We start from the raw sequence: 25,562 nt of genomic DNA, 5'->3' as shown, positions 1-25,562 counted from the left end.
ATTATTTCTTTGTTTATATTGGCTGTTTTTTCTTATTCTCGATTTACATATGTCTTTTCATGTCCAGCAATATTTTATTTTATACTGGTTGTCATGGATGTATTGTTAGTATTGTCCTGGAAGTCACTTAATTTGCTGGCAAATCATCTTGATCTTTTGAAGTCTTGATTTTAAAGTTAGGGTCTAGAGCAAGTGTTTGGGCTTTTTTTTCTTTTTTTTTTTTTTTTAAGAGTACAACAGTAAATATTTTAGGCTTGTGGGTCATACAGGTTCTTTCGTAACTACTTGTTTGCCCTTGCAAAGTAGCCATAGATAATACATCACATAAATGGACTTGGCTGTCTTCCAGTATAACTTCAGCCCACAAGCCATATTTTGCTGCTTTTGGTCCCAATTCTAGACCAAGTAACCTAGACTAGGTAACCTTTAGTTTAGAGTTAAAGTCGTCTTCCTCTTAAGGTATGCCTTTTCTGGGGTCTCATTTTTATACTTAGGGTGTTGAGCAGTATTTCTCCATGCTGGTTTGTTAAAGACTTTTGATCAAGTCTTCCAGTAGAGTCTGACCTCCAGAATATCTTCAGCTCACAGCTCTAAAATAGATTCTCTGCTTGGCCTTGGTGTAAGTCTTGTGCAGCCTAGTTCAGCCGAAGATTTAAAAGGATTCTCTGTCCAGGGGTTTCTGGAGCTTTTCTATGAAGATTTCTTTTGTATGTTACCTTGCCCCACAAATTCCAGACACTCAGCAAGAATGTACTATTCTTGGGCTCCTTTTCCATGTGCTATAGGCAAAGGACTTTCAAGCAGAAAGCCAGGGCATCATTAAGTGTGCTTCCCACTTCTCAAGAATCACGCCCTGTATTTCCTGTTGTCTAGGGTCTCAATGTAGTTGCTTCATATATTTTGCCCAGTGTTATAATTATTTATGTTAGGTTAATCTGATAGAATTATTCTCATAGCAGAAATTCTCTATGATTTTAAAATGCAGCTTATTTCCTTGTGTTTTATAAATTAGTTATGATATTTATTGACCAGTTATACTTTGGGTTGATAAACAGGTTTTGAAATGAAGATGCCAAGAAAAATATTCAGTATAAGAATATGTGAACAGGGCAGCTCCGGTGGTGGCTCAGCTGTTTAGCGCCGCCTGCAGCCCAGGGCGTGATCCTGGAGACCCGGGATTGAGTCCCACGTTCAGGTTCCCTGTATGGAGCCTGCTTCTCTCTCTGCCTGTGTCTCTGCCTCTTTCTCTCTCGCTCTGTATCTCTCATGAATAAATAAAATAAAATATTAAAAAAAAGAGTATGTGAACATTAGTGAGATTGTGACAGCATATTTTGAATTGACCAGTAATAAGTTAAAAACTGATGTAACACTTTTACTTTTTTAAAAAATGACTGACTTAAAAATCTCTTCAGTGAACTTTAATTATGAAACTGATCCTTGTGTAATGGAAATAATTAGTATTCAAAGTATATATATAGTTTAGAAACAATCTAAATTTGCTCTCCAGATTTAAGCTTGAATAAGGAAATGAATCTAGCATTAGTGCCAACAATGAGGAATAGTTCATTTGGAAAAAGTGGTTTTATGAATGGTACTCATCCTTCATACTGTCAAAAGTATAGTGATTCTATTCATTTTACTGAGGGTAATAAGGAAATAAACATCTATCTGATTATAGTGATAGTTAAATTAAAATTTTTTAGCTTTGTCATTACTAGCTATGTGACTGAATAAGTTACTTAATTCTCTGAGCTTAGATAACTGGAAATGTGGTAGAAGATTAGCAAAAATAAGGATGAGTATGTTTGAAAAAGTAAGGCTCAATATGATGAATTTGTGTTTTATTGGATGTCAGCATTCTGATAGGCAGGAGGTGGAAGGAGGGGTTTGGTTAGGAATAGTTAGGTTATCATAGATGTCACATGAGAAGTTGTTGAAATAAGTTTAAATGGTTAAGTTGGGGCCATATGGTGCAGGGCTTTAAGGGTTTTCAGGTACAATTCAGTGGATAATTGGAAGCTTTTAAATAATGTTTTGTGCAAGAGAATATATAGAAATGCCTTTTTAGAAATATTAATTTGATGGCGATAGAGAGACTTAATAGAAAAGTTCGGGCTACCCTTTTGCATATTATTTAGTGAAAACGTATTTATTTAAATATGCCACTGTTTTTATTTAGTGTGGGTATATTTAAGTCCTTAATATTATTTTTTTCTGTTTGTTCAGAATAGCACAAATGAGGTTGATGATTAAAGTTTCAATTTTATCCAGTAGTTAGAATCTGACATAATCATGGAAAGAGGGGGAGTTGTTTACCTTTTTTTGTAAGCCCAGTATTATAAGTGTATATATAACATGTTTCAGTAATTCAAAATGTTACACTTTTAATATAGTGTCCCTGATTATAAAATAGTTTTCTCGTCTGTGAAAGTTAAGAACTTTTATGGAAAAAGGAAGACTAACCTAAAATCAGTAATCTTTTCCAAAACAAAGTAATTTGTAGGTGTTTTAGCTTTAGAATTTGGAAGCTTATGATATGTAAGTGTTGTCAATAAAAATTTTTCTTTAACGTCCTTAATTTTATTTTTAAAAATTTTAAAATTGTAATATAAAGTCTAGGAAAGGAAGTACTACAGAGTAGTTAAAGAAAAGCACATAGACCTGTATACTCTGAATTCAAATTTCTAATCCATCATTTTTTCAGTTCTGTGACTGGGGAAGTTACCTAACCTTTTATACCTGTTTGTTTATTTCTGAAATGATAACAGTAGAACTTACTTTGTAGGGTGGTTTAGTATTGAAAGAACCATCTGAAATAAATGTGCCTGGCTAGCATTATCATCTTTTTTTTTTTTTTTTAAGATTTATTTATTTATTCATGAGAGACAGAGAGAGGCAGAGACACAGGCAGAGGGAAAGCAGGCTCCCTGCCGGAGCCTGATGTGGGACTTGATCCTGGAACTCCAGGATCATGCCCTGAGCCAAAGGCGGACGCTCAAACACTTAGCCACCCAGGTGTCTCATGGCATTATCTTTATAAATGTTATTATATTGTGAAGTAGAAGCAACTAACCAAATATTTCAGATAATTACAGGGTATTTGCTAGATGACAATATATCTTATCTCAGGAGATCAAACTTGAAAGGCTGATAAAGAAGAATTTACACCAGTTGCACTTAAACTCCTTCCTTCAAAAGATAAAGCACATGGACTTGAGTTAGACATGTTTAAATACTCACTCTTTGGCCTCCTAGCTCTATGACTTAGGGCAAGTTGTTTCTAAATCTTTCCCTTCCCTTCCTCACAACATTTTGAGGTAGGTACTATTATTATTCTTGTTTTACAAATAAGGAAATGAGGCACTGAAGGGATAGGTAATATTGTTTTCAGGGTCACACAGTTGTAAGATGAATCTGGGATTTGAACCCAGGCAGTTTGATCCCATGATCCATGATTGCTTTAGGAGGAATGAGAGCAACTCTCTTTTTCTTGAGGGCCAGATGGTAGCAACTTATTCTGGATTTTTTTTCTAAGTGCTTTTAGAAATGCAGTACTTGTTTCATGGTTAATTTAGATAGACTCTCAATTTACAAGTTTTCTTTTTTCAAAATGTAGTAAATAATTGAAATACCAATTTGTAATCTTTCTCATTTGGCCAAGTACCAGGAATGTAGTTTTCACTATAAGAGAGATTCTGGTATTAGGAATCAGGATACATTTTTTAAAGTACTTTAAATTTTTGGTATAATTTTAGTTGTAATTTGTTTTCCCTCTAATTTTAACAGTAACATGTTTTGAGTTCACTTTCCAAGAAGACTGGCCTCTGCATTATTGGCTTTTAATTATATTATCTAGCTGAAAAAGACAGCTTTTTTTTTTTTTTTTTTTAAGATTTTATGAGAGACACAGAAGTAGACACATAGACGGAGAAGCGGAACTCAGTCCCAGGACCCCGGGATCACGACCTGTGCCAAAGGCAGACACTCAAACACTGAGCCACACAGGTGCCCCAAGACAGCCATTTTGTTAAGGAGTTGCTACTTTTTATTTAGATGGAACAGCTGTGTAATTATTTGGTTTTGCTCTTTGATCTGCAAATCTCAGTTTTATGCAAGACTATATAATTATTTTAACTGAAAGGAATTCTCAAATTCCTTCATTTACAAATGAGAAACTGTATCAAAGAAGATCGATCAGATAGTAAGTCTTCTTGCAGAAGTGTGTACACACTGGGGCACTTGGGGGGCTCATTCAGTTGAGCCCCCAACTCTTTAATTACAGCTAAGAGTCCTGAGATCAAGCCCTACATTAGGCTCCAAGTTCATCACAGAGTCTGCTTGTCGCTCTTCCTCCCCTTGCTCACATATGCTCTCTCCCTGTCTCAAAATATTTTTTAAAAGTGTACATATGTGTTTTATAAAATCTTATAAGTAGTATGGCTTACTGGTTTGGATGAGTTGCCCATCCAACCCATTATTCTAGGTTATGAGAGACCTTTTTAAATGGGTATCGTGGATATTCCCCTCATCACCCCATCTAAGAATCCTTAAGATACTGTATCATGCCCAAGATAGATTTATCTAAAATTTATATGACATTGTGAATTTAATTCTCTTACTCATCAAAAGGAATATCCTTGGAAGACTGGTCCATGTTCATGATAACCACATCTTTTTTTTCCTGTTGATCAACATTTCTCAGCTTGTCCTTCCATATAGAAATGTCCAGATTTATTGGATCCTCTCCATTAAAGGAATACCTGCCTGTCATTCCTCAGGCTATTTAAAATTATGTTTTGCTAGAGGCACTTTTTTAGTGTAAACTACCTAGACCTTTAGCTTAAGATCTTCCAATTGCAGATATAAAGTGACATTGTGCAAGTTAGTATGCCAATATGTAGTATATTAGTTGGCTCAGGCTGCCAGACCAAAGTACCATAGACTGGGTGACTTAAACAACAGAAATTTATTTCTCACAGTTCTGGAGGCTGGGAAGTCTAAGATCAAGGATTGGACAGGGTAGGTTTCATTCTGAGGCCTCTTTTCCTGCCTTACAGGTGGCTCACATGGCTTCTTAATGTTGCTCAGAGGGAGAGGAGGAGCGGGGAAGTGGAGGAAGTGTTGCCACAGAGGCATGAGCAAGCTCTCTGGTGTCTTTTCTTGAAAGGGCACTAACCCTATCAGACCATGGTCCCACCCTCATGACCTACCAGCGGGCCCCATTTCCAAACACTGTCACATTGGAGATTAAGGCTACAACATACGAATTTGGGGAAGGGATCGCAAGCATTCAGTCCATAACATAGTGTGTATTGGTTAAAAAAAACGAGCTCTGGAGCTGAATTACCCAGAGTCTCACTAGTTATGTATTGAGTGAATTACTCCTCTGTGACTTAGTTGTTTTGATTGATTTTTTTAAAATTTACCTATTAAATGGGGGATATTAACTCCACTTAAAACAATAGAGTTGTAAGGAGTAAAATGAGTTCCTGCATGTAAAGCACTTAGAATAACAAGTATTTCTTGGGATGTCTGGGTGGCTCAGTGGATTCAGCTTTGGACTCCTGATTTTGGCTCAGGTCATGATCTTAGGGTCGAGAGATCTACTTTGGTCTCTGCACTAAGCATGGAGCCTGCTTAAGATTCTCTCTCTCCATGTCCCTTGACCCCTCCCCCACTTGTGTGGGTTCTCTTTCTCTCTTAAAAAAAAAAAAAAAGTATCCCTCAATGTTAATTTTAAACAAAACAAGATTGATAATAATTATTTTCCTAATGACAATTAGTGTTTTCTTTGCAATTTGGACAGTGGTACATAGGACTGATGTCCTCACAGAATACAGTGACTATTAGGATGTTTTTCTTTAAAGGTTAAAGGTAAACAACCTGGAATATAAGAAAATATGCATGATTCTCTAAAAGTGTTCTTCTGAACTGAACATGTGCAAAAAAAAAAAAAAAACCGGATTAAGCAAAAGTAATTATTTTATTCAAATGGATTTTTAAAATTTTTGGCTTTGATTAGGGCAAATAACTTACCTATCTGGAAATGCGAATAAAAGCTTTAGATGCCACGTGATAATTGGGAATAATATTTTAAAGGCACTTTGGTTTATGAAATTTCTTTAATAGAAACATTATTGCCTCTTGAGAAATGATAGGTTCTATGGATATCATTTAATCATCTTTATAATAAATATAATTTAATCTGAATTAATGTTACTACTGATAGTACTACTTTTTCTTTTCTCTCTTGGCTTTTTCTTTGTAAAAGTTTTGTGTTAACTCATTACAAACTGAACCCTTGCTTGCTCCTCTTACCTTTAGTCTCCTTCAAACTCTGTCTTTATTTCTGCTGAGGTTATATTCTATTTGTTTTTCAGATGAGACACTTTTTGCTCTTCCTGCTGCATCTGAGCCTGTGATACACTCCTCTGCAGGCAAGTTCTTCCTGCTAGCCTTTTATTCTCTGTGTATTCTAACTTTTTAGTTAGTTTTATTAACTGTACAGAGTGGTTTGAGTTTACTAAAAATTAGCATGGTTCCAAGAATGTTTGTCTATTGAAAAAAGTTGAAATTTACATTTTATAATGCTATGTCCAAGAGAGAAATGGGCAGAACCTGATTAATAATTGGAAAAATGTGAGGAATTCTTGGACCCTTGATTTACATTTATATACTGATTAGTCCTTTTTTCCAGATACAGTTTACTTATAGCTGAAAGGTTTTAGTAGAAATGAATACTACTCTTTGGCATTTAATTACTCAGTGTCTTTTCTTTACTGTCAAACTCTCTTCCCAAATTCTTTTGTCTTCCTCTAAAATTAGTTAGAAGTAGCATTTCTCCATTGATTACACTTGAGGTTTTTTCTCAGAGACTTGATTTATGCCTTTTCATAGCATGTACTTGCCTCTGTAGCCATGCACGTTTTATTGACAATAACTTTAATTTTTTTAGTAATGATTCAAGACTACTTGATTATTATTGTTATTAACATTTAATTTTAGTTAACATTAACTCCTTACTAACCGTATTTTGAATCTGTCATAAAACTTGCATTAACTCTGAGAACGCTGGCATTCTCTAACTTTCCTTTCTGTCCATGGTCACAGAAAAAATTATGGACTTGAAGGAGCAGCCAGGTAGCACTGTTTCCACTGGTCAAGAGGATTTTCCATCTGTCCTGCTTGAAACTGCTGCTTCTCTTCCTTCTCTGTCTCCCCTCTCAGCTGCTTCTTTTAAAGAACATGAATATCTTGGTAATTTACCAACAGTATTACCCACCGAAGGAACACTTCAAGAAACCTCAACTGAAGCTTCTAAAGAGTTCACAGAGAAGGCAAAAAATCCATTTGTAGACAGAGATTTAACAGAATTTTCACAATTGGAATACTCAGAAATGAGATTATCATTCAGTGGCTCTCCAAAAGCAGAATCTGCAATAGTAGCAAATCCTAGGGAAGAGAATAAAGATGAAAAAGAGGATTTAGTTAGTAATAACATCCTTTGTAATCAACAAGAATTACCCATAGCCCTTACTAATAAATCAGTTAAAGAAGAGGACAAAGTTATGTCTCCAGAAAAAATAAAGGACAGTTTCAATGAAAAAGGAATTGCAGCAGAAGCTCCTATGAAGGAAGAATATGCGGACTTCAAACCCTTTGAGCGAGTTTGGGATGTAAAAGATACTCATAAGCAAGATAGTGATGTGTTGGCTGCTGGAGGTAATATAGAGAGCAAGTTAGAGAGTAGAGTAGATAAGAAATGTTTTGCTGACAGCCTTGAGGAAACAAATCATGAAAAAGATAGTGAAAGCAGTAATGATGATACTTCTTTTCCCAGTACACCAGAAGCTGTAAAAGATGGTTCAGGAGCGTATATCACATGTGCTCCCTTTAACCCAGCAGCAACTGAAAACCTTTCGACAAACATTTTTCCTTTGTTGGAGGATCATACTTCAGAAAATAAGACAGATGAAAAAAAGATAGAAGAAAAACAGGCCCAAATTGTAACAGAGAAGAATTTTAGTACCAAAACATCAAATCCTTTCCTTGTAGCAACACAGGATTCTGAGGCAGATTATGTCACAACAGATAATTTGTCAAAGGTGACTGAGGAAGTAGTGGCAAACATGGCTGAAGGTCTAACCCCAGATTTAGTACAGGAAGCATGTGAAAGTGAATTGAATGAAGCTACAGGTACAAAGATTGCTTTTGAAACAAAAATGGACTTGGTTCAGACATCAGAAGCTATGCAGGAGTCACTCTACCCTGTGGCGGCACAGCTTTGCCCGTCTTTTGAAGAATCTGAAGCAACTCCGTCACCAGTTTTGCCTGACATTGTTATGGAAGCACCATTAAATTCCATAGTTCCTAGTGTTGGTGCTTCTGCAGTGCAGCCCAGTTCATCACAATTAGAAGCTCCTCCTTCAGTTAATTATGAAAGCATAAAACTTGAGCCTGAAAATCCCCCACCATATGAAGAGGCCATGAATGTATCACTAAAAAATGTATCAGGAATAAAGGAAGAAATTAAAGAGCCTGAAAATATTAATGTAGCTGTTCAAGAAACAGAAGCTCCTTATATATCTATTGCATGTGATTTAATTAAAGAAACAAAGCTCTCTACTGAACCATCTTCAGATTTCTCTGATTACTCAGAAATAGCAAAAGTTGCACAGCCAGTGGCTGACCATTCTGAGTTAGTTGAAGATTCCTCACCTGATTCTGAACCAGTTGACTTATTTAGTGATGATTCAATACCTGAAGTTCCACAGAAACAAGATGAAGCTGTGATACTTGTGAATGAAAATCTCAAGGAAGCTTCATTTCAGTCAATGATAGAACATGAGAATAAGGAGAAACTCAGTGCTTCACTACCACCTGAAGGGGGGAAGCCGTATCTGGAATCTTTTCAGCCCAGTTTAGATACCACAAAAGATACCTTATCACCTGATGAAATTTCACCATTGACCCAAAAGGAGAAAATTCCTTTACAGATGAAGGAGCTCAATACTGCAGTTTATTCAGAGGGTGACTTATTTATTGCTAAGGAAGCAAAAGTAAGGGAGAGTGAAACATTCTCAGATTCATCTCCAATTGAGATTATAGATGAGTTTCCTACATTTGTCAGTTCTAAAACTGATTCTTCTCCTAAATTAACTGGGGAATACACTGATCTAGAAGTATCCCAAAAAAATGAGATTGTTAATGTCCAGGATGAAGCTGGATCATTACCTTGCTCAGAGTTACCCCATGACCTTTCTTTCAAGATTGTAAAACCTAAAGATGAAGATAAAGTCCATGTCCCAGATGAACTCTCCAAAGATAGGTCTGATATTTCAAAGGTGCCCTCACTGCCTCCAGATGTTTCTGCTTTGGCCACTGAAACAGAAATAGGCAGTATAATCAAACCCACAGTTCTTGTGAAAGAAGCTGAGAAAAAAACCCCTTCTGATACAGAACAAGAGAACAGATCACCATCTGCTATATTTTCAGCAGAGCTGAGTAAAACTTCAGGTAATCAGTCTATACATTGTTTTGTAGTTTCTTGCCACCTTTTGACTTATGATGGAACATTCTACTACATTTTCTGTAGTATTATAGTTTATAGTGTCTAATATATCATGTTGAAAAGAATTCTTTTGTCCCAGAAATTTTAATGCTTTTTTTTAACCCTTCTTATACTCATTACTCGCCCTTGCTCTTAACTTTTTTCCACACAATTATTCATTGTTCCTTTTTATATTATACCAGCGATCTAGAACATTTTATCAGAATTGGCTTCATGTCTTTCTTTTCTTTTCCTTCAGTATTTACACATAGCATGAAGAGCAAGAGGTATTAGAGCAAAATATCTTCAGATGTATTTACTATTGTTTTCCCAGAAATTACTTTAAATTTTTATGAAAGCATATTTCTGTAATGTGTCTCCCAATATTTCAGTATACTGCTGTGTTTTCCAGTACTCGGTATAGAGTTAAGCGTATTGAGTAGCAGATATTTTGTTGCAAAGTATAAATTGAGTTATGCTGTAATGAATTCTTCAGAAAAGTAGGGGTTGTCATTTTTTCTTTTGACACTACATTTCCCTCACACTTGATTTGTGTAGTGTTTTGCACGTATGTTTTTTACTTAGCATTCTAATTTAGCTGAGTTTTCTATGAAGATGTGTAGTGATTATAGTTTATTTATTGAGTATACTTACATATTGGAGATGGGTAGTACTAGTGGCAGAGAGACCAGGTTAGAGATTGTTGCTATAATCTAAGAAATATAAATATTATATTATATAATATATAATATATATAATTATATATATTATTATATTATTATATTATAAATATAAATATTAAGGCAGTGGGATGAGCATGGAGACATTACTTGATGTTTGATTCGATATGGACATGAAGAAGAAGGGGAGAAGTTAAAGATGGCTCCAGGAACTGTGTTTTCAAATATACGTATGATAGTATGAGAAACTGAGTTAGGAAACATGAGAGAAAAAGTGGGTTTAAGAAGAGAAGAAATGCAGTTTTGAATATTGGTATTAAAGTAACCTACAAGACTTCTAAGAAGTTACACAAATGAAGCTTTTGAGAGAGACCTTGGCTATATGTGTATATTTATCCTGGGCTCAGAGACAGTAGTTAAAGCTATAGATATCAACTAGGGAGAGCCAAGAAATGCGGAAGCTTTAAAGGTGGAAGAATTGGTCAACGTTATTGAATGCAAGAGAGCTTGAATAAGATAAGGTTTGAGAATTTACCAAAAACTAGAGGAAGTATTGGCGTAACAATGGCAGGTGATGTGGGTGGGCAGAGTTAGGGATGAGGAATGAAGGAAACTTGTGTAAATGGATACTAAATTTTTTAAGATTTATTTTTAAGATTTTAAAGAAGTTTCAGATCATGGGGTGCCTGGGTGACTCGGTTGAGTGTCCGACCCTTGATTTCTGCTCACATCATGATCTCAGGGTGGTGAGATCAAGTCTTGTTCAGTGTGAGTCTTGCCTGCTTAAGAGTCTCTCTTTCTCCCTCTGCCCATCTCCTGCCATTCACTCTCTTGCTCTCTCTCCCCCAAAAAAAAAAAAAAAAAGTTTAAGATCATGGAGAAAGAGTGATAGCAAGAATGAGATAGAGGAGGGCAGCCCCGGTGGCCCATTGGTTTGGTGCTGCCTTCAGCCCAGGGCGTGATCCTGGAGACCCGGGATCGAGTCCCATGTTGGGCTCCTTGCAAGGAGCCTGCTTCTCCCTCTGCCTGTGTCTCTGCCTCTCTCTGTGCCTCTCATGAATAAATAAATAAAATCTTAAAAAAAAAAAATAAAGGTGCTAGTAGAAAGTCAGGAGGAAATGGGATGGGATCCAGAATTCAGGTGGAGGAATTGACATATAAAAAAGGAACAGTTTTGGAAGACATTGATTGTAGTGAGTGGAAGGGAAAGTATGGTGTTGATACTGCTAGTTTTGTGGCTGGAAGTTGGGGGAAGTGTATGATGGTTGATGTTTATTCTTTAAAGCAACATGTTAGGTCATTTGCTGAGAATGAACTGGAACATACTTTGGTAGATGAGGTCTGACTAGGGAAACAAAGGCATTATATTAAGAGTCCAGTCAAGGTTGAAGGGTAGTCTGGTATGATAGGGTGATTTTTGTTTAATTGTTCCTAACATCCTGGATATTGGTTGGTTCAGGGAAGGCAAATGCTTGTATTGATTCAAGCTTGTGTTTTGCTAGAGGGGCCCAGTGAAAGGACAGTGAATCAAAGGAATGAGGATAACAGTAGTTTGACATGATAGACTGTGGCATCTAAGTTGAAGAATGTAAAGAAGAGAGCAGGGGGACTTGATAGGTGAGTAGGAGGTCACAGAACTTGTGGTCCATATTAAATCTAAGAACTACAAGAAAAAGAATAAAAATATGAACACTAGAATGATTGCAGGTTGTGGTCAGAGTAGAATTGTACATGTGTATTTGTTTGTTGGATGTTGAATTGAGAATTCCAGATGGATGATAATGGCCAAAATTTGGCCATGAGGCAAGAGCTGAAGTTGAGTGGGCTGAAGGTTGCTAGAGCTAAGATGATATAAACCATGAGTCTAAGAAGTTGGATTGCTCTCATGAAGTCACCTAGGATGATAGCAGGATGTGGGTTGGAGAGGACTAGAAACTAGGGACAAAAGACTTTGGTAAAAGGGCAAGTGGGGCAGCTGGCAGTGTGGTAGATGGAGGCAATTGGGAAAGATAGAGAATGCCATAGCTGAATAACTAGGACTTTTGCCCAAGCCCTCTGAGATAGTAGTAGTCTAGAAGTAGTGTTGGTGAAGTAAGAAGGGTGCTGGCCTCCCTTCCTCTCCCTCAGGTATGCTGCTATAAGAAAATAGCCTCTATTAGAGTTACACAGGGAAATCAATAGCCTCAGGAAGAGCCAGGTTTTAGTGAGAGGAGGTAGTGGCAGGAATGTTCAGTAAAGAAGTTGAAGATTAGAGGAGATACTTCACAATGGGGAATGGATTTTTTTTTTTTTTTTAAGACTTATTTGTTTGGAGAGAGAGAGAGAATGCAGGGGGAGGGGCAGATGGAGAGGGAAAGAGAGAATCTCAAGCAGACTCTGCACTGAGTATGGAGCCTGTTGTGGGGCTCCATCTCATGATTCTGAGATAATGACCTGAGCCAAAACCAAGAGTCAGACCCTCAACCAGCTGAGCCACCCAGGCGCCCCTGGAATTTTTTTTTTTTTTAAAGATTTCATTTATTTATTCATGAGAGACACGGAGAGAGAGAGAGAGAGAGAGAGAGAGAGAGAGGCAGAGACACAGGCAGAGGGAGAAGCAGGCTCCATGTAGGGAGCCCGATGTGGGACTTGATCCCGATCAAGTCTAGGATCACGCCTTGGGCCAAAGGCAGGCGCTAAGCCACTGAGCCACCCAGGGATACCCTGGAATGGGTTTTTTTAAACAGCACAGTAAAAATGGTTTAGGAGACAGTAGTAGAAAGGAGAGTCTGAGAATCCCAGAGCAGCATGGTAATGATATAGTATGGGTAAAGATCACAGATAAGCAGTCATGTGAGCAATGGTTTATAACAGCCTGTGAAGTCCCACTTTCTCTATCCCAACATTTCCTCCCAAAACTTATTGCTAGCAATCCTCTAGTAGATTGGAACCCTCCAGAGTCAGCAGTTCCTTGGATTGATTTTTACTAAACCTAGGGATCTTGGTCTGTACTGATTGTAGCCTAATAGTTTAGAATTAAGTAAGGGAAGAGGGCGGTGTTTTTGAAGACTAAGTAGGGATGGTTGAAGAAGTATAAGGAGAGGTTGAGCATTCTCTTTAGAAAACTGTTACTCATGCTGCTTTTACTCAGCTTTTTTTTTTTTTTTAATTGTCATAGCAGCTGGCTAGTGAATAGAAAACTCCTTGAATGCACCCAATGTATGTATGCTACAGAAGTCCTACAAGGAAACCCACTGTGGTGTAATAAAAACACTGCAGGGGATGTGAGTTCTAGTCTCTGCTGTCCAACTGACAACCACTGTATCTGTCTAGAAATTAATTTCCTTCTCTGTAAGAGCAAAGAGATTGAATTAGATTCTTGCGACTTGCTGGTTTCTTTGACTTTAATTTTAATAGGCATCTGTTTTAAGCAGTGGATAGTTGCTTTAGGGTACTTTATAATACCACGCATTGTACTAGTTTTTTGGAAGTAGTGTGAAGGAAGTTGAGGATTAAGACAAGGTCTTGCCCTTGTGCAACTTTCAGTCAGCTGGTGGAGGCAGACTGGTAAGGGCATAGCTAAACATTGTAACACGTTATAAGGGTACAAGTGGTTCCCCATCTTCCTAAAAGCATGGTTAAGTGTACTGAAATCGAATGTACCAAAGAGTAGCAAGAAACTACTAAGAAGGTTATTAGGTTGTATTCTCAGATGGCTAAAAATTTTATACCATCCCTAATTGTGATATACTTAGGTGTTTTAAAAAGAATATATTTACTGAATATGCACTTAAACATTAAGGCATTGATAAATTATCTGAGGAAATTAATATTTTATTTAATATTATGGAATTCTCCTTGTTTTCTTAAAATGACATTTGTTGGCAGAATTCAATTTTAATTTTGAGAAGAAAGGCTGATTTTGTAAGGAGGATGATCAAAATGTTATGATGTAGACTTTGATGCCTTACTGATATTTTTGGGTACAATTTGTCATGAAAAAAAAAATCAATGCTAGTCTCCCTTAATTAAGGAGTTTTATCAAACGATTTTTAATAATAAAATATAAGTATTGATTTCTCTCAGGCTGTAATTAAGAACATTTATTTTGCTTTTTTCTTTAGCTGTACTTCATTGTTTAGAGGCAGGTTTTGATCTGGGCTCAACACTTTATATATGTTTTTCTTAAAATTTGTGGCTAAAGATTATGGTTTCCATTTTTTAAAAAATTTTTATTTATTTACGATAGTCCCACAGAGAGAGAGAGGCAGAGACATAGGCAGAGGGGAGAAGCAGGCTCCATGCACCGGGAGCCCAACGTGGGATTTGATCCCGGGTCTCCAGGACCGCGCCCTGGGCCAAAGGCAGGTGCTAAACCTCTGTGCCACCCAGGGATCCTTGGTTTCCATTTTTATTTAAAATATATTGTGATTATTGTCAGCACTTTAATTTTTCACTTTTCACTCATTTAAAAAATAAAACAACAGGTAGAAGATAAAATATTCTAATAATTGTATACATTTATACTACTGTGTATAGACCAAGATAGTGAAACTTCTGAAGAGAATAGTTAACTGATAGGCAGCACTACCACATGACAATTGAAATGCTTTCCTCAGATGATGGCATGGAAGTTTGGCTTAGGAATGTCAGGTTAGGGATAGAAGTGTAGAATGATGGGAAGTAGATCACCAGCGCATAGTAGGGGTGCAGAGAGGCCAGCTCTACCTTGGGATATTAGAGATGGCTTTGCAGAACGAAAGATCTATGGAAGTTAGAGGTAGCAAGCGTGAGTGGACACATGAGCCTGTTCATTTATATAAATACGGTAAAAAGTTTTTGAGATTCTGTTTTGATATCTTTGGGGCAGGTATATGTATGTGGATGTTACAGTCAGTAGGTAGAACCTACTCACTTGCATCTAAGGACTTAGTGGATTTGCACACTGGCCATGGGTGACAAGATGAAAAGAAACATCTAGGTTTTTTTCAGAACTAAACTGAAAAACCAGTCTGTGCTAAAGAAAGGTTTATGATATGTTAGATGCTAAGTTTTCTGTGACTGGAATTAAGCAGAATTGAAATAAATGGTGGTATCATTAAGGAGAATTTTTTTTAAAGGATAGTTGCTTTTTAAAGAATTAACTTACTTGGGATCCCTGGGTGGCGCAGCGGTTTGGCGCCTGCCTTTGGCCCAGGGCGTGATCCTGGAGACCTGGGATCAAATCCCACATCGGGCTCCCGGTGCATGGAGCCTGCTTCTCCCTCTGCCTGTGTCTCTGCCTCTTTCTCTCTCTGTGACTATCATAAATAAATAAATTTAAAAAAAAAAAGGAATTAACTTACTTGGAAGTAACTTCAGACTTAGTTGCAAAAAGAAAAATAGTGCAAAGAATGTCTTACTATCTTCATCTAAGTTTATTAACATTTTCCTCATTTGCTTTATCAGTTATGATCTCCTTTTAAAGATAATAACTAAATATGGATACCTACATACATACTTATTTTTCCTGAACCAGTTGACAGTAAGTTATATGCATCTTGTTTTATCCTAAATTCTTCAAAAAGGGTCTTTTCTTATGTAACCTCAGTATCACTATGACTTCATAAATTTATATTGACAAAGTACTTTTTTCTAATCTACCATCTGTTTCTACAGTGACACTTAACCTAATGTGCCCTGTATAGTGTCCCTCTACTATAAGATTCAATTAGGGCCAAAATTTATTTTAGGTGTCATGTTTTTGTCTCTTTTTATCTCTTAAATTTCCACTATTTATCTCTTAGGACATAGGCCCTTCCCCCTCTCTCTTTTTAATAGAACATCCTAATTTGTGTTCGTTTCCAGTTTTTCAGTGATTAGATTGAGGTAATCGATTCATGGCCAAAATGAAGATATTGTGGTACCTCTTACCCTTCTTATGGTATCATATCTGAAGTTACCCATTATTCAGAAGTCCTTCTTTGATGAGGTTAATTTTCACCATCTGGTTAAGGTGGTCCCTCATTTTCTTACTATATAATTTCTTTCTTTTCTTCTTCCCTTACAGCTAATAAGCAGTCTAATGGATGACATTTCAAGACTATGCAAATATCTTGCTCCCCATCAAAATTCCCTCCTAGATTTAGTGTCTATTGATGAATCTTGCTCAATTCTATCTTCATATTAGGCTGCAAAATGATAAATGTGGAGGGAGTGTTGGAATTGAAAAGTTATCAGTCATCCATGTCATTCTACTGTTAACAAGAGTCCTCCTTTCCCATGATTTAATTTGTTAGTTAATTACCAATATGGATTGATGAATTTCTTTTCCCCCCTAATGGTTTATAATTTGTTGCTGTACTTAATTATGTTGGTTGTAAATTGTCCCAGATTTCGAAGGGCTCTGTTCAAGTTGGCTCAAATATATGCAGCTATCCTTTTTTGGCGGGGGAGGGATGGAGAGAGAAGCACTTCTTATTTTCTAGCATAACAAAACGTAGGCTCATCTTATGTCTACTCTGTCCCAGCCCTGGAATCAGTCTTTTCTCAAAGGATCCCTGATTCTTTTTTAGTTAGGAATGGTATTAGAGATCAAAAGTGGGACTCTAGTTGTGCTCCTTGCCTCCATGAGCTCTCCCCTTTTAGCCTTTCAGTGGACAGACTGGGAAATGCTTGTATACATACATACAAATAAACATAAGCACATACACATTCTTTATTTGAAATCATGAGTTCACATAGATCCTTCCAATTCCAATCCATTCCCAGAGATTCTTTCTTTTCATATTTGTATGCTCCAGGTATAGTGAGAACCCTGGCTGCTAACACTGCTAATACATTTACTCGTTCTGTTAATCCTTTAATATTTCTAAAGTAGTTTTCCATATGTGGGGATATTAAAATGAAGGTAACATTTTGCTTTCATGTGGACACTGAATAAATAACTATTTTGTGAACAACTGCTATGTATGTTGTTGGTAGGCTGTTGGTAAAGAAAGGTGCTAATGTCTCATCCAAACCACTGAGATCTTGACTTATTGATAGTGATTGCTTAATATATGTTTGTTGGTTGCTTGGTTTGCTAATAATGCACAGAATATTTTCTGTTCATAAATGAGTATAGGTTGTGTTTTGCTGACTTTTTTTGGAACTACTGGTGAATGAAGTGGAAACCACCAACAACTTGTTTACTCACTGTACTTAAACTAAGTGATATCTAAGAATAAAATAGTGTTGCCATTTTAATAAAGGACTCACTTGAAAAGGGCCCATTTATCTAGGTAAAAAATTAAAAATTATTCTTTGCCAATTTATATATGCTTGTTAAATGTGTTCATGAATAAGAGCTTTCTTTAAATAGTGCTAATGACTTAAAACATTTTTGTTACATTAAGAATTTACTATATAGCCTTTGACATTTCTCAGTAAAGCATTATAAATATTAAGGTTTGGTATTTTGGTTAAAATACATTTTTAGTGAGCATATTTAGGACACTTTGATAATTCTTAGTTGGACTATGATTATGATGCTGAGTAGTTAATCTGATAAAAGTGAGAAATTTAAGTACCTTGAAAAATTAAAATGCTTAATTTAACAAATTGAATAGAAATAATCTTTAACTGGAAACTCTTAGTTTAAATTTAAATTTATAATATAGTTAAATTAGAGACAAAGAATAAAAGAATCGATTTTATTTACTTAAACATAACTTGAACAAATGTCAAAATAATGGGGATTTATTTAGTGCTTACTATGGGCTCAATACAGATTGAAAATAATTATGAAATATGTCCATAAAATATAAGGTTGAAAGAACTGCTTTTAGGGCATCTTATAGACCTGACGTAACACTGGCTTTATCAGTGATTAGCTGTATGACCTTGGGCAGGTGTTTTAATCTATTTGAGCTTCAGTACTTTCACTAGGCAGAATTTGTCTGAAGGACCTGCTGTCAGTAAAGCCAGACCAACAGTGCATGAAACAATCTGCAATAGTACATGTTCATTGTACAAATTTGAGAAGTAGAGAAAATTATTGAGATGAAAAATTTTGTAATCATATTGCCCAGACATAATAATTGTTGGAATATACTCTTCTGGCCTGTTTTCTATGCATATGGATACTTTATAATGAAGTGAAAAGAAAACAAGTGTTTTGCCACATTTGGATCATAGTCTATACATTGTTTATAGCTTTAAAAATATTAGCAGTATCTTATATAATGCTGTCATTTCCATGTCATCATTCTGCATGATTTTTTTAATGTCTAGTGTTCCTTGGTATTGTGTATAGCTAGCTTGCTATTGTTGAATTCCTAAATGGTTTCTGACTTCTTAATTTATAAATAATGCTGTTATTAACCTCCTTTCATTTAAATATGTTTTACATATCTGAGTTATTCTTTTCCATAAATTACTAGAAATAAACCCTAGGTAAATGAGTGAACATTTTTAAGAATTTTGACAAAAATTGGCTATCAGAAAAGTTGTGCTAATTTTTTCCCCCTCTAAAAGAGTAAGAAAACACCCATTTCTCTATCACCAACAATTGATATTATTTTTTGCTTAGGTAATACTTGCACATTATACAAAATTCAAAGAGCACAATTACAGTAAGTCTTCTGTCTCAACTAGTCACCTTATTCTCCCTCAGACTCCTGTTCTGACTTATTTCTTTGGTATTTTCCCAGACATTTTGTATTTGGCACTTAAAAACAAACAAAAAAGTTTGATAGGTTGAAGTGGTATCTTGCAGTTTTGATCTTTGCTTATTAGTGAAAGTTAACATGCATGTTCCATGTATCTTGACTATTTTTATTTCTTTTGTGAATTGCCTGTTCATACCCTTTGCCCATTTTTAAATTTAGATGTTCATCTGTTTCTGTGAGAGTTCTTTATACAAGGATGCAACCTCCTCTTATGTTACAGTTTTCAGAACAATTTTAATTTACATTTTAGTGGACATTTTCAGTTTTCACATAGGAAGATATGTATAAACGTAGTATTTTATTTTTATACTTTATTCTTAGCTATTTAAAATTGATTTTTATTTCTGGTCAGAAATAACTTTATCCCACATGCTTTCTTGGTGGTGGAGTTGTTTTCCTATTGCCATCATTTTCTGATCTCTAGTTTCCTAGTATCAGGCAGAAAAAGCCAAAAAAATGAACACAGTTTTTGTGGAATTGCATGCCCAGAATTAGACAATCTACTGTATGGGTGTTGGTGCCATCTAGTGTTGTATGTAGAAAATAGGTCTGTGGCATGCTCTATAATTGACTATATGGAATAAATTCAGAAGACTAGAGAAACTTAGTGAATTGTAGATATTTGCTTTACATTAACAAATAACTTTAAAAATGACTTTATAAAAAGATTTTGACACATTGTACTGAGTCAAATGCTTGAATCATTTTATTTTAAACATTATATAATGACCTTAGAGATTCTCCCAAACTTGTGTATTTGGGTAAAGATTTACAGGTTTTAAAAGATCTGTTCAGAGCCTAGGGACTATTTAATTTTTTGATTCTGAATTTAAAAATGCTTTGGATCTTTTGGAATTTGTATATTTATTTTAGATTACAATACATGAAGGCAGCACTTATTTAGTTATTATTGAGTAGCATCACTTTCAATTTCTCAATTTCTTTATGGATTTTAGTATTTGTTTTTAGTGACTTAATATGAAATTGTTTATAGATTTTAAAATACTCATTTTTCTGCCATTTGAACTTGCATTTTCATTCATTTTCTAGACAAGTCTTTTTCCATGTTTTCAGATTCAATTTAATAGTTAATGTTGAAGTGCTATAATTTAGTCCATAGAGGGCATTATATTACAGCATATGGTATTGAACAGCTTTGTTAAGACTTCAGTAATGAGACATATGTTTAATTTTATATATTTGTATAGCCCAGAATAATTAAATTTTGAAATAAGTTTGAAACTCCTGTGTAACTATAATTGTTTCTTCATTAAAAAAAAAAAAAGAATCGTGTTTTCTGTTTCCAGAAAGTAGAAATTTTTAACTATCAAGAGTTGCATACTAGCAATCCCCAAATTAGAGAGTAACACTTTAAATCTGTATGGCCTCTTATTCATTTATTTGCCTTGATTTCTAAACATTATAAGGAAAATAAAAACTTGAATTTTTCTGGGGTTCAGAAGTTAAGGAAGAAAAGAAATGGGAAAGGAGGAATATTAAATATCTTGGGGAGGCTGGCTGGAGTGGACTTACGTATTGCTGCTTGTTCCAAAATACAGTATTCAGTCTGAAATCCTGTCACTTAGACACACACACACACACACACACACACATGCACGCACTTACACTCTTCCTTTCTCTATAACCTCATAAATTTTTTTATTCTTCAGTAGGAATTGACTTAATTGTATGCTTTTCCTACTAAGGTTAAATGAGCTGAGAAATGAGTTTTGATTTGAGATATGAGGAAAAGAGAAATCTAGAGTATTTTAGAGCATTGACCCTTTGGAAAGGAGTTAGGGTTATGCTTGGGGAGGTTTTCTTTTTCTTTCTTTTTTTTTTGTCATGATTTGTGCACTGGGGATGTGGATATTGAGGAGTGGGACATTGCCAAACATGAACTTTGGAAAATTTATTTCAAAAGTTCTGTTTAAGGTAATTTTGTGTGTTTAAAAAGGGGATTGTCTTCCCACCCCTCCACCTCCTTTATACAGTAGAATTTAAAATTAAACTGTACTTTTATTTACTTGCATTGTAAATAAAGGAATCTTCTGTGGTCCCCTCCTTAGGAAGCCTTTACTTTTAATGGAAAATAGGTTCCTGTCCCAAATAATCAAAGTGCTGTTTTACAAGTTGAAATATTTCCATTTGAAAATTTTCCTTGAAAGCATTTAAAAAAATAAATAAATATTTGAAGGAAAACAAAATAAATGAAGGTAAGTTTTTAACAGATGTATATGTCCTTTATTTGTCTGTTATGTTGGGATTTAATGTGGAGTAGGACCTATAAACTATCCATATATAAATTTTCCTGAGCCTGGAGTATAATGGAACTGTGTAGTGCTACTGTGTACCAAAGCACAATCATTTGTCTGTGTGTGCACATGCATGCACATGCACATTTGCATGCATTTAGAGAGATATTGGGTTATTCCATAGAATTGAATGGCTTAATATGTGGGCTTTCTTAAATGTGTTTTATGTACCTTATCTCCTACTAGTTTGATTGTTACTCACAGCATAATAATAGTGTTAAATAGCTAGGACCTATATAGGGCTTACTTTTCTGTCAGGGGCTGTCTTAAGCCCTTTTGCTTAGCTAATTCATTTGATTCTCATTAAAAGCATGGCTCATATGGCTTTGTTTTTAACAGATTTGTATCAAGTTTAAAAATAAGTACTTTTTTTTTTTTGCTCAGCTAGCCAAACTTAAAATAACCCTTTTAAAACTTTTTAGAAAGAAATGAGCAAAATGTCAACTGATTTATGAGTTAGTTTTTCCTGCAAACTTAATAATTGCAAAAACCCTAAAAATTAAAGAGTTAGGTATTAGGATGTAAAATAGGGCTCCTATTTTTACTTTTTAATCTGCCAGGGGAGCTTTTAAGTGTATTTAATGTTTAGATGAATGGTTATTATTATTGTGCATTCTTGCTCTCTGAGACTAGTTTTAAATGTTATGAATCAAAATCAAGTACCAGCAGATGTGAATAGTATAAATTGTAAATACCTTTGTCTCTAGAAGTCTTTTTCCCCCCTGTCCTTTTTTTTATAGTAATCTCTGACTTGAAAGCAGTGTTTTGGAGTGCTTTATTCTAATGCTAAAGTATTTACATGTCTTTAGTTTCGAGGGATTTTTTGTTACAGATAGTATTTTGGAAATATTTTATACTTAACTGGATAGTTTGAGGTTTTAAACTGTTGTTTGGAGAAGCCAGATTTTTTCATCCATGGTGTGACTTGGCAACAGGGTTCTCAAGTACCACATTATACGTGGGTCCAATGAATAAAATTTTAAGTTAGATATTAACTTTTGAGCTTAGTAGAATAGTAGACTTTCTTTAAAAATTGCTTCACTTGGGACCCCGAGGTGCTCAGCGGTTTAGCGCCTGCCTTCAGCCCAGGGCATGATCCCCGGGTCCTGGTATTGAGTCCTACATCGGGCTCGCCAGAGGGAGCCTGCTTCTCCCTCTGCCTATGTCTCTGCCTCTCTCTCTCTGTGTCTCTCATGAATAAATAAATGAAATCTTTTAAAAATAATAAAAATAAAAATTGCTTTATTTATGTATGGAGTTAAAAGGCAGATAGGTAAAGAACTGAGTCATTGACCAGGCCACTTCTGATTCTAAGGATTTTGCAGTTTTTTTGCAAGTTCCAGAAAATATTATACCAATTTCAATGTAGCTATATCATCTTAAGAAGTATGTACTTTTGTACATGGGCCATTTATAATACATCATATTACACACCTCAGAATATTTTAATTGATTCGTCATTACATATTGCCTTGGTTAAATGCATCAGTTGAACCCGTTATGGTACATTAGTAAAGACCCAATATTCTGCACTGGAATGAATGCCAGTTTTAGGAAGTTGAACAAAAATTTTGGAAGTTCTGTACATAGATATGTTTTTGTATTTATCAGTAAAGTTTTGCTTTGGTCTTAAATCATTTTCCCAAGGCAAATGATATAATTAGCTCATGAATATTTCTCTTTCAGCTAAGAGTCTATTAATAGTTCCTGCAGTAATGTTTAATAGGTATTTTTTGAAAGATTCAGTTGTAGCAGGTGGTGATTAGGAATAAATGTATATTTTAATTTTAAGTCTCTGGATTTCCATAATTGTAACAGAAGAAGAAATAGCATTACCTTAGAAAGATGAGATTGCTGAGATTGAATAAAGCCTTTTTTTCTTTTGAAGTAGCATATATTCAGTAAATATTAATATAATAATTTGACTTCGTGATTCTCATACTCACAACTCATAAGGCTGCAAAATATTGAATGCTTTAAGCCTTAATAAACTCAGGAGAAAGTAAGAGATTCAGCATTTCCCAGGCTTGAAATTTAAGCTATTATCCTTCTTTGGATCAGTCCATTTTTATCTTATTAGGTAACTGTTGATTTTAGAGTTTTCAATGAAACTGAAAATCAGCTTAATTCACTCATCTATGAAAAGAAAAAAAATTACATATAGCTGTAAGTGCATTTCAAATATATTCAGTGGTTAACTCTGACAAAAGAACAGTCCTCTTTTCTTTCCTTTCTTTGGTTGCCTACCCCATCCCCCTGCAAAAGTGGCTCTCTTTGGTATGAGCAACAAGCAAAGGACTAGAACAATAAACACATAGGAGGAAGGCGGTAGTGCCTGAGTATTAGTAGCCTAGTTACAGATTGCACTGCGTCAGACTCTTCCACACCCAGAAGACGTCAGGTGACTTCAGTCCTGCTGCAGTTGTGCAGCAGGGACTGCAGACTTCGGTTGAGGAAACGGATATTTCATGTCTCACAGGGTAGATTTGTGCAGTTACAGCTTTTCTGTTGGTATGCATAATTGATAATTGCATCTGGAGGGCAGATCGTGACAAGAGATGGACTGTCAGAAGAAAAATTGGAAGGATAAGGGTATATCTGCTTTTTAATCTTCTATTCAGTTTTTTTATGTGACCAATAATCTATTTCTATGAATAAGCTTTGCAATTTTAGATATATCTTGGACTGAAAATGAAGCCTGAGAAAGCTTTGAAAGTAAAGATTAAAACAGCTATTTCATATGTTTTTATATTTGGTTGTGTACGAGAAAATGTCACGCTCTCTGTTTCACTGGCATTGGGTTTAGGCTTCGCAGTCCTATCCTTGATTAGGTACTGTTCTTTAATCTTGTATGTTGTAAACGGTATGGTTTTAACTTATTTTATCTGTTGGTCACTTTGGCGCAATAAATCCGCATAGCTATCTTTGTATTACATAATGGCATATTTTCTGTGACTAAGTTTTTTTTTTTCTTAAAGCTGATTTGGTATAGTTGAAATTCTATCCAAGATTTGTAGGTAGCAGAATACTGCGTTTGCAGTTAAGCTTATTTCTTCTTGGAAATCTGATTGAACCTTTAAAGTCATTACCAGTCACCCTTTAAGTAGTTTATATTTTTGTATATCTTGAAATCATTAATGTATACATGGTCGTTTTAAATGCATGTCTATATTTAAGTCTCTAACCTTTGTCCTTGTAATAACCAATCAGTGATCTTGATCCCCTTTCCTCCCCCTTGATAGCCCAGCAGATCCTTTCAAGTCTCAGTGGGTCATTGTGTAAGAATTTAAGCCCATAAGTGCTAAAATGTTTACTGTAATGAATATTTTATGTAGATGGTTAAATGTGCTGTTTTTTTTTTTTTTTTTTTTTTTTTTAAGAGAAGTTGGTAGGCTTCTATTTGGACCACTTGTAATAAATTGTCTTAAAAATTATTAGAGCTATTTTAAGTAGTCCAAGTAGATATTACAAGTTTTTTTTTCTGGGCACATTCAAGTTTTATAGTTTTTAAAAAATGTTATTTCCTTCTATAGTAGAGTTGTTAGCAGAATTTGTGATAATGTTTCTAAAAACAAGCTAATTATGTGAAGCTAATTATAATAATTTAAAAAATTGGTTCAATAAAGAAATGTGGGTAAAAGGTGAGTTTGAGATTGAGTTCCCATTGAGACAAAGATTTTTATAGTTATAATATAAAGAATAGAAAATAATACAGCTTTGGATTTTTACCCTTATGGTTTCTTTATATGTGAATTTGATGAAAAGAAGGATTTTTATTTTTTCATCCTTCTGACCATGAGTATTACAAAATGAAAGGTGAATTGATGCACTAGTTTTTGATAATTAAAATTGATAGTAGTGATAATAATACAAATAAAACAAGCTTTAAAAAATAGGTAAAAAAGTTACATCAGGGTCTACTCTGCAGATACTAAGGTTCTGTATTAATAATTTAAATCTTAGATTATTTAATAACATTTTAAATTATTTACTTGCTGAACTAATGTAGGGATATTTTGAGACAGAAGAAATTAAGATCCAGTATAGCCCATATTATGCCAGAGATTTATTTTGATTATTTTTAGGCACTAAGTATAAAATCACATTTACTCTTGGATATCTCTGGGGAGTTTCACATTGTATGTTAAATGGAGTGGCCTAATATTTTAGTGCTTGTCTTTGGTTTTTTTTGCTTGGTACCTATTTTTCTGATTCATTGGTGAAGTTATATTTTAGTATTTGTCAGCAGCTAATTTTAATGTTGTAGATTACAGATTATGACTTAAATGGAAATCACTGAGAAGGCAAAGCTACCATGGAGTGAGTTTTTCCCCATTTTATGAGG

General features: G+C 35.0%; 1 protein-coding gene across 4 annotated transcripts in view; it reads left to right on the top strand.

Moving 5' to 3' along the window:
- RTN4 (reticulon 4) overlaps positions 1-25,562 on the top strand; it is a 70,437-nt gene that overhangs the window by 12,004 nt on the left and 32,871 nt on the right. The window contains exons 2-3 of one of the 4 annotated variants that reach the window (XM_038551276.1): positions 6,384-6,440; positions 7,114-9,519. The exons of 1 other annotated variant lie outside the window; for it this stretch is intronic. In XM_038551276.1, the coding sequence (XP_038407204.1) occupies positions 6,384-6,440; positions 7,114-9,519 (2,463 nt within the window). Of the gene's footprint in view, positions 1-6,383; positions 6,441-7,113; positions 9,520-23,576; positions 23,810-25,562 lie in introns of those variants that run through there. 2 more of the 4 variants (XM_038551277.1, XM_038551279.1) reach the window with 2 other exon arrangements.

The sequence above is a fragment of the Canis lupus genome, chromosome 10, assembly GCF_011100685.1.
Source record: "Canis lupus familiaris isolate Mischka breed German Shepherd chromosome 10, alternate assembly UU_Cfam_GSD_1.0, whole genome shotgun sequence".
NCBI classification, from domain to species: Eukaryota; Metazoa; Chordata; class Mammalia; order Carnivora; family Canidae; genus Canis; species Canis lupus.
The sequence above is the reverse complement of the archived record's forward strand: the minus strand, read 5'-3'. Positions and strand labels throughout refer to the sequence as shown.